General features: G+C 40.0%; 2 protein-coding genes across 2 annotated transcripts; both read left to right on the top strand.

Annotated features, from left to right (window-relative positions):
• The first annotated feature begins 3,754 nt into the window (after nt 1-3,754).
• si:ch211-155m12.1 (uncharacterized protein LOC567653 homolog) lies at nt 3,755-5,952 on the top strand. The gene is made up of 3 exons (XM_042708174.1): nt 3,755-3,852; nt 4,852-4,987; nt 5,092-5,952. The coding sequence occupies exons 1-3, from the start codon at nt 3,755-3,757 to the stop codon at nt 5,950-5,952; spliced, it is 1,095 nt and encodes a 364-aa protein (XP_042564108.1).
• Nucleotides 5,953-6,951: 999 nt separating this feature from the next.
• On the top strand, nt 6,952-13,455 carry idua (alpha-L-iduronidase). The gene is made up of 14 exons (XM_031570513.2): nt 6,952-7,240; nt 7,890-8,030; nt 8,133-8,215; nt 8,340-8,447; nt 8,557-8,652; nt 8,829-9,031; nt 9,148-9,327; nt 9,503-9,719; nt 9,853-10,062; nt 10,165-10,286; nt 10,424-10,549; nt 10,971-11,047; nt 11,321-11,421; nt 11,619-13,455. Exons 1-14 carry the CDS (start codon nt 7,086-7,088, stop codon nt 11,717-11,719), a joined length of 1,920 nt encoding a protein of 639 aa, XP_031426373.1. The 5' UTR covers nt 6,952-7,085; the 3' UTR covers nt 11,720-13,455.
• Nucleotides 13,456-13,505: the final 50 nt, after the last annotated feature.

Here is a 13,505-nt window from a genome sequence, read left to right as displayed (position 1 = left end):
AATTTATTATTATAAAACAAGATTTATTGGATAAACAAGCAGATTTGAGAGAGTACAAATCCTCTAGTCGTCTCCAAATCAGAATTTTTTTTCTACTCCCCTATATTCCCAAATATAAACCTTTTACTAAATGACGTGTACATACAGCGTACAAGTGCAGCTTAATAAAGTTTAGAAGCATCACTGCATGACAGTACAGATTTGTCAGAGTGCATCTATCTGCAGTTTCCACAGAGGGCGCATTCCTTCGAGGTGTTGTGTTTGCTGTAGGTGTTTCCTCTCCTTGTAGGCGAGATGGAGGCTGCTGACTGTGAAGGGGTTGATCTTTGGAAGCTGGATGGTCAAGAATATGGGTGGTGCTTGTGCCTAGAATTGGTCTCGTCCTGTTGGTCAAGTGGTTGCTTACGGGGAGGTGGTTGAAGTTGTCGCATTCGGAGTTGTCGGACTCAGAGTTGTGGATGGTTTTGAGGTGACGGCTGGATTCACTACAAATACAATAGGGGGTTGCATGCCAAAACTAGGGGGTAAAAATGGTGGGTATTGAGCATAGGGGGTATTGGGCATAGGGGGTAAAAATTGTGGGTATTGAGCATATGGGGTATTGGGCATAGGGGGTAAAAATTGTGGGTATTGAGGGTACGTTTGTATTGCATAGGGAAGCATGGGCTGAGTCGGTCTTTGATAAAAGGCTGGCTGTTGAAAGGGGACGAAGTTAAATCTGGGCGTTGGATTTGGATTTGGATAGGGGGATATATTAATTCTGTAAGTTGGATTTGGATAGGGGTTTGCAGTGTTCCTTTGCATCAAGTACTGCATTAGCAGGTCCTGTGAGGAAACAAATAAATCAAAACATTTGATGCAACAAATACAAATGATGAACATACTTCCTGATTCAGAGCCGCTTAGTTTAATCGGTTGTTGCCCCATAAAGTTGGATATTGCATATGTCCTATAAGACTAGTGGCCAAATGGTTTGGTCAGTAAAATGTATATGATTTTTTCTTCATAACTGCAGATGTTGAGAATAATGGACATTTGCATAATCACATTTGAGCAAAGGTCCTAAGGACCGAAGGTTCAGGAGAGGTTTTGGAGAAACATGCCGAATTGGTGGAATAAGGATTCATTAAAATCAGAAAGAAACATTTTCATATCCCATACTTCGGAGGGCATATGCAAAGACGCAATGTGTAAGAGATGTAGCTTACCTCAGCACTTAAAGACTCGTAAAACGGCGCAGTCTAAAACAGTCACATAATACCAGATATCAAAAAGTGATTTTAAAAAACGATCCTGAAATGTGAAATTATAAACACTAGACAGACACATTAAAATCAAAATGGACTTACTGGAGCTGAGAGACCTAGTCCCAGAAGAGCCAGTGTGAAGAGGAGTACCTTCATATTTCAGTGTTCAGCACAGCACCCTATATTTGAACTGATTTGGATACAGAAGTTATAAAAGGTTTCTATCCTTAAAATTCCTTTGTCGTTTTAACTTTCCTTAAAATTCCTTTATCTGTTTATCTTTCCTTAAATTTCTAGTTGAACCTGTACAAAATATCATAAGTAAATAAATGCCCAATTAAGACCTAGCGATCGAAAGCATTGACCAAGGATAGTTTATCAAAATGTTGCTGACTCACCTGTTACAAAATGTTGTTTGTGAGAAATTGTGTTCTGTAAGCAGTCCTCAACCCCCCAATTTATGGTATGCTTCCCTAGTCCCATCTCTAAAGGCTGTCCAATACGACCAGATTTGTATGTAAATGTTCCTCTCTGAATAGGTTGGGTAACAGATAGGGGCAAAACCAGACTTGTGGTTAGTTTAGAATGCAAATGAATCTTTTAATGATATTTTGATACATTCCATCCAACATATGAAAAAGTTTCACCTCATCATGATGGAATGTACCACATGATGGAATGTGCCGCCCATATCAGTGTGTGTTTTGCCTAATCTCACAATCGTTGCCAGTGGGCAGGATTGGGTTGTTTGTGTTTTTGTCTTGATTAAAATAGTTACTACCCTCACCTGTGGTTCAATTACACCATTTAATTGAAAAACAAAAACAAACAAACGAAAAAATTATACACTCCTCACTCATTAAGTAAAATCAACCAGGAATCGATAGAGATGTGTTTTTAATAAAATATTGTGTTTTTAATGGGATTACAAGTTAGAACAATATCATGCACAGCATTGTAATGTGCCTCTACTTGCTGACTGGGTAAATAATATTCTACTCTATTTTATGATGACATGGCTCAACATAGCCTATGCACAAAACAGTGCAGAGGCACCCTACTGAGTTTGGTTTCATCATCTTCCTTGTCGTCTTCATCACTGTAGGTGTTGGTGTTTTCAAGAGACAATCATGGACAAATGATTTAAACATAAGATAAAAGCACAGAAATAATGGGAATGCAAAACAATGAGAAACGTGAACTATAAAATGAACCACCATTCATTCAGCCTCAGGTTAGGCCTGCATTGATTTTTTTTTTCTCATATGTAAGATCCACAGGTCATAAGTGACACAGTTAGGGATCATCGGGGAACATCAAAGGGAGTTTTTCCCTACCTATGTGCTTGCTTTAGGGGGCTCATTCCATGGGCTCGGTGAAGTGCCTTGAGACAATGGCAGTTGTTCATGGCATTATATAAAGGAATAAAATTGAAATGAGATCAGATTGGGATACATTCGGTGGGGTACAACCGCTTCACTTAACTGCTTTGGCTCCTCGGCTCCTGAAAATGAAATTCCCCCGCAGGACACCTTCATGAGCACTGTGAAAAATACATTTATCCAACAAGCTGGTATTTTAAGGGCTACAGCAATAACGGAATTGTTTGATTAAAGACCAGACAAAGACAGACTGAAACAACTTCTTCTCAAGATGTGTAAAGCACCTTTTTGCAAGGCAAACAGTTACAGCCTTGTCTGCCACCCACCAGCAGATTGCACTATGGAGCACAGAACTTGTGTGATGACTGCTGTGCTTGTGTGATCATTTTATAATTAAGACCTTTGTCAGGTTTTTAATGGCACACACGACACACTGGAACACACACGTGCATATATGGAGGCGACACAGGACACACACACACACACACACGCAAGTAGGCCTTTTTCCTTTCCTGGACCGTCCTTCCTCAAGGACCCCCCAGGAGCAGTGGGCAGCTTTGCAGCGCCCGAGGACCAAGTGAAGTGAACTGTCCATCTTTGGTCAGGGATGGACATGAGTTCTGTTATTTTGCATGTTTTTACTGTTGGGGTTCTTAGTGGAGGAAAACCCTTGTGAACACGGGGAGAACATGCAAACTCCACACAGAAAGGCCCGGGAGAAAGCCCGCCTGAGCACTGTGCACTCTGGGGAGGACCTGCCCCCCAGAGCCAACAGCGCCCCATGCGGGAATCGAACCCATGTGATGATGGTGATGCTTTACTGAACAGGATGTTGTGTGAAAACTCTAATGTGCATCATGCTGTGTGTTGCTCTACCCCACTTACATTATCAATTACACATATTCACAACATATTCACTGCATTTCACTATGTGCAGTTGTAGTCTGGCAGTACTCCATTGAGATCAATTTCCATGGCACTGGTAGCTGGTCATGGCCTTGATTAATCCTCAATTAATTGAATCAGCCTTTAACTGGGTTTAACTGTAATCTGTGACTAACTTTTACCCTGTGCTGTAAATCTCTTTTTATCCTGGGCTTCAGTTTCAGTGTCTGATGCAAAATCATGGCTCCCCCGACAGTTGAGGTCAGATGCAAAATCACACCTCCCATGTCCAGGGTCACCCATAACATTGTGTTGTTTTCAATCATTGTTAAGTATCCGTATGGTGGCTGTACCCTCATGTGTTCTATAACATAGTTCAGGTTGTTTCAGGCAGGATTACTTGTATGTGACGCTAAGAGTTCTGGCTGTCGTGGTAGGTCCCCAATCAATTTAACATTCTGTCCTGTGTGTAACTGAAATTAAGATAAAAGGATGCCGTGAACCCGTGTTTTGAGCTCAGCGTAACCTCGTGATCAATGTACGTGTGAACCTCCCAGTAATGGAGTGATAAAAAGTAGGCTATGGGACGGACCACTCAGTAAGGTTATATCACGACAACAACATCATTAAACTGTACTGTACTGTCAAGTACAAAGAATGTCACCACAAAGTATGTAATTAGCTTGAAAATAGGTCAGGGCAGGTTTCTGTATCAGTCTTCTATTTCCTAAGAAGGGAACTATGGTGGTTTCTCAGTTTCTTCATCCCTGTAAAGAGCCCTACCTATTTTACAAGCAAGAAACAAACATGCGTCTGTGGCATTATTCTAGACAGTGATCACATTACCCAAATGTCAGTTCATTGGTTTCTGAAATTATAAGGTGTATATGTGGTCTTCGATAACTTTGTTCTGTTTTGAAATCTTTCCCCAACAATGAAGTTTTGTAATTAAAGTGTAGACGTGGTTGTGCACTTCTCTGATTGGGTGCTACTGGTCAAGTTTAGGCTTTATAACGAGATCTTTGCTGTTAGAAAAGCAAAGTTGCTGAAAGACCTGCTTTTTCATTGATAGACTAAATTAAGGAAAGGGCAACTTGCAACTGTAAAACTGTAAATTGTGTTTTATGTAAGAGAATTGAGGAAGTTTAACCACTGGTGAGTTTGTCAATTACTAATACAAATTACATTATATTTTTGATTGTATGTATTCACCTACATTCCAAACTGCCTGAACTACACTCATTTCATTTCATTGTAATGTATTCGTAGGTTGACAGTAGAGATGAAAGCAATCATCTTCTTGTTTGGAAGTCTTTGGGTGTGCTTTGCTGCACCAGTAAGTTTTCATCCAATAGATTTATTTTCTATATCCCTGTATGTTTCTGGTGCTTGAAGTTTGGATTTTACTTTGTGTTATTCTTGCAGGTCGAGGAACATCATGAGAGAGAGGCCAGATCAGCCAGTAAGGAGCAGGTGAATATGCATTTTCCCCATAAAGATGCTAAATAACTTTGTGTTGTCCTTTATTCATCAATGTGTAATTTCACCCATGTCTACAAATATTTTAACCCCTACAGGGCCTGCGAGTGTTGTTGACTGAAATGAAAGAGACCCTTTCCAGCATTAATCAAAAAACAAACATCCAACAACAAGTCCCACCAGCCCCACAGGAGCCGCTGATCCAACGCTCTCCAACCATTACCCTTCAGGCACCCTCTGCTCCCACCAACTACCCAGACCCCAATCCTGTACCAGTTCCTGTACCAGGTCCTACCCACATCAACCTAGTCCTCTCTACCCAGCCACAGCAACTACAGCCTCAGGCACAAGTCCCACAGATACCGCAGCTGGTCCAACCACTTCCCGGGATGACCCAGGGCGCCGCGATTGATCCCAACACGCTGGTTCTTTCACCGTGTGGACAACCTCAGGCAAACTCCCAGGTTATGCCATGCTACCTTCCCTACAGCGGTCTTCAGTCGCCAGGACCTTACCCATATCTTCAGTACAACCCTAATCTTCAATACCCCCCTTCTACAGGTGGCTTATTTTCGAATCCCTTAACTTATCCTTCAGCTGGGTACAATTATGGCGTTTCTCCACAGGCTAACCCCTATCCTGCTGGGTACAATTATGGTGTTTCTCCCATAAATCCACAGGTTAACCCCTATCCTGCTGGATACAATTATGGTGTTTCTCCCATAAATCCACAGGTTAACCCCTATCCTGCTGGATACAATTATGGCGTTTCTCCCATAAATCCACAGGTTAACCCCTATGCTGCTGGGTACAATTATGGCGTTTCTCCCATAGATCCACAGATTAACCCGTATCCTGGGTATAATCATGGCATGACACCAAATCTGAGCATTACCCCTCCGATCATTTTCAGAGAGGGCCCTTCACGTCCAGCTGCATTCCGTGAGCAACAGGCCTAGCCAGCAATGGGGAAAGGGGTTAAAGTTTTTTGTATGACACTTAAAATCAGCCAAGTTTCTAAAATAAGTTCTTTCTTAGTTTTCTATGGCATGATTTAAATGATAAGTATGTCTTTCCTACAGCATGTGATGTTTGGTTTCTACTGAAAGCACATTAAAACGACAGTTCCACTCAAAATGGTGTGAAAGTATTGCTTTCTGTTTGTGAACTATTTTAGATTAACTTCACTATTTTGCATGTTTATAAAACACAACATATAGATGTGTTCAGGAAAGCAGATAGTACAGTGAGAGTAGCCTACTGTATTTTACAGATACAGTATGTACTCTTTATGTATAGAGGTAGTACAATGTAAACTGAGATAAAATAGTTGGAGCAAGGGTAAAGCAAGAGAGAGGGTACAAATGGACCATGTTTGTAGCAGTATACAGTGTAGGAGAGTGGCTGTTAAAAGTAAAGTCTGGTTAACACATATATATCTGAGATGTTGAGAGATCAGCACCGTGTGTCCCTGAGGATCTAAGGGTAGCCTAGGCCTGTATTTTCTCTGCGATCTAACGGTAGACTCTGTCTATATGATTATTCCATAAGCACATGTCGACTTTGGCTTCAGATAGATTTTTCCACATCAGGGAATTCTGCGATAGCAGAGCCCGTCTGCTTATTTACAAATTGGCAGACCACAGAATTTCTAATGGGGAACGGTTTCTGGTCCGACTATACAGAAGCGTGACTTCAGCGACAATACATTAGCGATATTTCTGAAAGACCGTCAAAATAATGTTAAAATTAAAAGTCCGTATCGCACAGGTTTTAAAGTAAAGATTCAGACCACTCAGCATAAAAATAAATGTATACAATAGAAAATGTAATTTAAAATTTAAATCAATACACGCATGCAATAAGCAGACATAGGCTATTTAGCACGTGGATGTTTCTTTAGAGTAGGCCCACTATAGGTTTGGCGAAGGGAAGTGATCACTTTACCAGGTCTACTTCGTTGAGGCGTATTTCAAGTTGCGCAAAACAACTGTTTGAGGAAAATGTTTCGCGACAAAAAAATCCAGTTTAAATGATTAACCATTCCTGAACTTTCTTACAGTGGCACTGTTCTGGCTACAGTGACCACAAAATGGAAATAGCACCTCATAGGTTTACTCTATGGACATTGTTGGTGGTCCTTCTGATAAGTAGTCAGTATATTCTTTGTAAATACGTTGATATAGTTGTGGATGTCCAAGCACCGCTGACGAATTTAAATCATTTTTGGAGGAGCACCGGTTACTGGTAGGCAGAAAGGGTTTGTTATCCATCTTTAAGATACCCTAGTTGTATTTTAGGCAGAGAGGACCGGGGTGGTTCCAGCACAGAACTGCAACTTCAAGGGCAATGCGAGGAGGTTACAATCTGTCTCGAAAGATGACAGAACTGATGACATAGCATACATGTACATTATGTTACAATGCCTATATTGCAATGTTACGTGATGTAAGCCAAATGCTACAAACGCCAACTGATTCTCCCAGCCACTGATTAAAACAAATCTTTCAATGACTTTTCCTAGTCTACCTCTAAAACATTCAGCTGGGATTTGCATACGTCTTTGTACATTATAATCAGTGTTGGGGAAGCTACTTTGAAAGCATAGCGTTGCAAGCTAACGTTATCAATTACTAATTAGAAGTTGTACTATCTTATAGCAAAGCTAGCTTTTGGAGAAATCTAGTTTAGTCAATTACAGTAGAGAAGCAATGGTAAAATATAAATTAAAAAATCATTCCTTTCCCGGCCCAGCTTTTACGTAACACAACCAGTGTACTTATAAGTGTAAACAATCATTTTTGTATGCCAGTCAGTGTCTAATGTATCAACTTTCCACTCTTTTATATTGTTCAGATGTTTATACTTTACTTGTATGTATGTATTTATCCCCCAGCCCCCCTCTTCCTCACACCAAAGCAGATCTGTTTGACCTGAGCAGGGATCAGGAGTTGAATTTGGCCTACATTGGCTCAGCACCCCACAGTGGGATTCAGCAGGTGCGGATCCATTGGCTCCTTGAACTCGTCTCAGCACAGTGAGTATCAGAGGGGGAGGATCCTTTCTTATTTGAGTTATTATTGATGAAACATTACTGTCCATTATTGTGTTCATTTTTCTGTTTTGTGTTATTCAATAGGGTTGCAAATGGAGAGACATGGTACAATTTCACAAATCTGGATAAATTGATTGATCAGCTGTGGCAGAATGGTCTTAAGCCAGGTTGAGGCATTGAAAATGATACTTCTTTTGCACATTAAGATGTGAATGATTTCAAATATTATTCCAAGCATAATCTCAAATATACATAAATATAAATAGAGTGTGATGCATAATTTTATTCCAGGATTTGAGTTGATGGGTAGTGTGTCCAACTTCTTTCATGACTTTGAGGATAAAAGACAAGTGATTGAGTGGCGAAACCTGGTCTATCATATTGCTGTGAGGTACATTGGTGAGTTTGATGATACATTTGTGCCTTCCAGAATCCAGACACTTGGGAATATTTGAGTTTAAGTGTTTCTACTTGCCTGTATATGAGTAATCTTATCTGCATTTTACAGGGAAGTATGGCCTCGGATATGTCTCACAGTGGAATTTTGAAACATGGAATGAGCCGAACAATCATGACTTTGACAATGTTACTGTTTCCATTCAAGGTAACTCATGGGATTGTACTGTCATGCATGTCATACAATAAATTGTTCTTACACTTGTGTTTATATTTATACATTTCTTAATGTATTTATAATATATTTGAATATATATTAGATTTTTATCCCTGAAAAGGATATACCAGTATGTATCTGTTTCAACATTGTCCCTACTCCTCCAGGGTTCCTGAATTATTATGATGCTTGCTCTGAAGGCTTGCGGGCAGCCAGCCCTGCTTTACGTTTCGGGGGTCCTGGAGACTCCTGTCACTCCCCTCCCCACTCACCATTCTGCTGGGCCATGCTGAACCACTGTTATAATGGAATAAACTATTTCACTGGAGAGAGGGGTGTTCGACTTGATTATATCGCCCTGCACAAAAAGGTAGAATTTGGATGGGAAGTCAAATGGAGATTTTTCTTGCTCATACCATTTAAAATGTCTAGTGGCCAAAAAGTGAATCCTAACTGCTTAATGGAGTGCCTTTCTTATTTTTGCAGGGTGGGGGCTACTCTTTACCAATACTGCAACAGGAGACTGATACAGTGAAAGAGATTCAGAAGCATTTCCCCCTATTTCAATCCAAACCCATATATAATGATGAGGCGGATCCCCTTGTGGGCTGGTCGAAACCACAGACGTGGAGAGCAGATGTGACCTATGCTGCAATGGTGGTAAAGGTAGAGAAAGAAATTCAGAGTTGGCCAATTAAACATGTTAAACTGATAAAGACCTCTGATTTAATGATGGGTAGTACACACATTCTGTGATTGAATATCCCTGATAGTTTTGATCCCATGATATATTGAAGTTGCCTGTGAAGAACTATGGGAACCTCGTCAATTTGTCACGTAGGTGATCTATCAGCATCAGGACTTGCTCATAGCCGACCCCGACAACAACATCAATTACACTCTCCTGAGCAACGACAACGCCTTCCTTAGTTACCATCCCTACCCATTCACCCAGCGCACGCTCACAGCCCGTTTCCAGGTCAACAACACCAAGCCACCTCATGTGCAGTTGCTAAGGAAACCTGTTTTGACGGTTATGGGATTGCTGGCATTGTTAGGTACTTTAGTCTTTCTGATATTTGAAAGTAGTGTAGTAGTGGTTACTGTCCTTTCCCATGTACTTATTCCTTTTTTAATGGTTTATGAGGTTTCTTTAAATGTTTGACACACAAAATGTAATTTTGGCTTCAGGAGAAACGCAAGTACTAGCTCAAAATCTGTCAGATGAAGCACCTGAGAATAATACAGTTGGAGTCCTTGCAAGCACCCATACACCCACGATTCCTGGGACCTCTGACAGTTGGCAGTCCACTATTGTCATATACAACAGCAAGGACAACAGTACCTCTTCTGCTGTCGATCAGATCCGAATCCAGCTCAAAGGTTTCCCTACTCAACAAGGTTTGTATTTAGATTTTGTCTGAAATAATGGATTCCTGTTAAGACGTGATACGTAAAGTTGACTCTAATTGAAGTGATTGATGGAGTTGATTCTAATTTTAGGACTTGTGTATGTCAAATACTACCTGGACAATAATTCCACAAATCCTTACCAGCTGTGGCAAAGCATGGGAAGCCCAGATTTCCCTACAGTGGAGCAGTTCAGGCAACTGAGGCTTCTAGAGGTACCTCAATCCAGACTGCAGCTTTAGTTATCGGAAAAACAACAATGTTGAAAACCTTTACCTCAGCAGGAAACCTTTACCTCAGCTTTGATAATGTTCCTGATGTTGTTTTGCTTTGTTGCATTGTTAATCGTAAGGATCCAGTGATGGAAGGGCCTCTGCCATTTCCTGATGGGGAAGGCGTAACCCTGAGGGCAAACCTGCCAATCCCATCCATCCTCCTTATCCATGTGTGTGCCAAACCCAGTGCTGTGCCAGGCCAGGTCAGTGTGTGTTACACCACTGTAAGGTGTCTGTTACACCACTGTAAAGTGTGTGTTACACCACTGTAAGGTGTGTGTTACACCACTGTAAGGTGTCTGTTACACCACTGTAAGTTGTGTGTTACACCACTGTAAGGTGTCTGTTACACCACTGTAAGATCTGTCTTTGGCTGCCTAATTAAGTCTCATGGGCAACACTTGCCACATACTTTTTCTTTCAACACTGAAAGATGATGAATACATGGCAGGTGTATTAATACTATGGAAAATGTGATTTCAAAATGGCATGGTTTCAAAAGCATCTTAGCTGCCTTTTGAAACCTTTGTCCGCCATTGTGGTAAAATTGAGACAATTTTATTGTTTTGGTGCTATATAAATACAATGTAATTGAATTGGTAAACATGAGTTTTTTCCCCCTAGGCAAACGGCTTACGTTTCATTCCCATCACCAAGGGCCAAGTTCTTATTATATGGAAGGATCATTGTATTAATTCCAAGTAAGTTTTATGCATCAAGTTGTTTAGGCTTTTTGAAAATCCTTCATAAACAAAATCTGGATGGATGTACAGTTGTCTGTCCAAATTAACAAGGAATTACCTTGATTATCTCTAATTGTACTATCTAGTCTCCAAACCATTGATTAGTTTCATCCTGTTAACTTAAAGTCAAACTGGTTCTTTTTCTGAGGAGGCATATAAAAGTGCTCATGCCAGTCCTATGGGGAAGACCTTGTGCTTATCAATCAGATTCTCATGTACTTTTATTCCTAGGTGCATTAAATCCTATGAGATAGAGTTCTCAAGGGACATGGCCAAATTCCAAAGGATAAATGATCGCAATACCATCTTTACCTCGTATGCATATTCACCAGGTAAATACATGTTTGAATAGTGAAGCTGTGTAAAAAAAAATGCTCGTGTTGCCCATTGCCTTTTTTTGTACCTTCAATATAACATCCAGGTGAGATCAAATTTAGCACAACAATTTACCTGTTGTACACATATCCGGTTCATGCCTGAGTGTCATGTCAACATTTTATATTTTACCTTTCTTTGTTTTTTGTAACAGAAAACATGGAAGTGTCTGGTTTCTACCGAGTACGAGCAATGGACTACTGGGAAAGATCTGGGGAGTTTTCACTAACAGAGAAATATGTGGAGGGCCAGTGACCGCATCTTCATCATTTGACATACTGAATCATTGCTGCCGCATCTTCATCATTTGACATACTGAATCATTGCTGCTGCATTTATTTTTGGTGACTGATTATGACTTGAATGTATTTTTCGACCAGCTGCACACATAATATATGCATTTGCACAATTTTAAAATTTTAGATCAGGATAGTAACAAGGGAATATTTTTCAACAGTTTGTAAATCCTCTTTGTTAATAAACAAGGTGCTGCTCATTCAGTGTAGTCATCTTCTGTGTGGGATGTACTACTCAGCTCTTGCATAACAAAACAAAATGATGATGAAATCCTACTGTTATGGAAAGATATATTTTTTTTACTTTTAATTCCTTTACAGTTGTTACAGTCTAGGCACTTTAAGACAGTTCTACTCCAATATCTCACCATCTTGACCAAGCCAGCTCCTTTGTGCAACCCCAAAGTAGATGTCATGTTTCTTAGACACATGATCTCCAAGCCTGATGTAAAACTTTCTCCCTTTGATGTATGTTCTGAACCAGTTTAACACAGAGTCAGACAGCCCAACTACCTTTTCAAGACGATTGATTAGGATTTCATGATCAATCGTATCAAACGCTGCGCTTAGGTCTAAAAGGACAAGGATTGAGACCTTATTTGCATCCAAATTTAGTCTGAGGTCGCTGATTACTTTAGAAAGAGCAGTTTCAGTGCTGTGGCATGTTCTAAAGCCTGATTGAAATTTCTCCAGGATATTGTTTCTTTAAGAAACAAGTTCATTTGCACTGAAACTAATGTATGGAAGATTGAAAATCGCCCTATAGTTGGTCAGTGCATTACCATGTAGGTTGGGTTTCTTTAGTAAGGGTTTTACAACAGCTGTTTTGAAAGCATCTGGGAAGATGCCTGTTCGAAGAGATGTATTTATAATCTTCAGGACATGACTTGAAACACTGTCGGACACCTGCTTAAAAAAATGCTGTAGATACAGGGTCAATATATGAGGTGGAGGAGTTGCACTCAGTGAGTCAATGTGATGTAGGTGAAATTTCCCATGCTTGCAACTTTTTTATAGTGTTTTCTGAGGCCATCTGCATTTACATCAGAAATAATACTGGCTCTAATTGAAGTTATCTTGTTATTGAAGAACAGTGCAGGTTCTTCACATTTTGATGCGGAGGAGTAGGGGCAGTGTGGAGTAGATGGTCGATAGTGGAGAATAATATTCTAGAATTTCCAACATTCTCTGTAATCCTTTCAATAATATCATTACCCACATCACTTTCTTTACCTCATAACTTATGATCAATGGGACGTAAAGGTTTTCATACAGTACTTTTTTACTTCCCTTAAATCACCTCATCCTTTCACGACAGCAAAAAACTTGTTTTATTTAACTAATGGTGAGGTTCTGTTAGTCATTCATTCTCAACAGTTCCATATACTTTCTCCCATAGAAATCACAACATGTGGCATCAAACCCCCCCAAAAACCAAGAGTAATTGATTGGAATGTAATGTAATTCCCTGCTGTCATTTGGACGACATGCTACAGAATAAAGATTTATCCATTCAAAATCTGTAAATGCATGGTCTGAACCCAAAGCTACTGACCCTTTAGTAAATATAAATGTTTGTAGTGAGCTCTACTAAATGGACTCCAAATCATCTGTGCAAAAGCAGTTACACACCATCTGGTTATCTGAACATTGTATATCCCTTTGATACTATTAAAACAAACATCTACAACAGGATATCTACGATTTCAAATCATTTTTATTTTTTAATTTACATGTATTACTGA

This window comes from Clupea harengus, chromosome 7 (genome assembly GCF_900700415.2).
Source record: "Clupea harengus chromosome 7, Ch_v2.0.2, whole genome shotgun sequence".
In the NCBI taxonomy this organism is placed as follows: domain Eukaryota; kingdom Metazoa; phylum Chordata; class Actinopteri; order Clupeiformes; family Clupeidae; genus Clupea; species Clupea harengus.
Note: the sequence above shows the minus strand (reverse complement) of the source record. Positions and strands in the feature narration are given on the sequence as shown.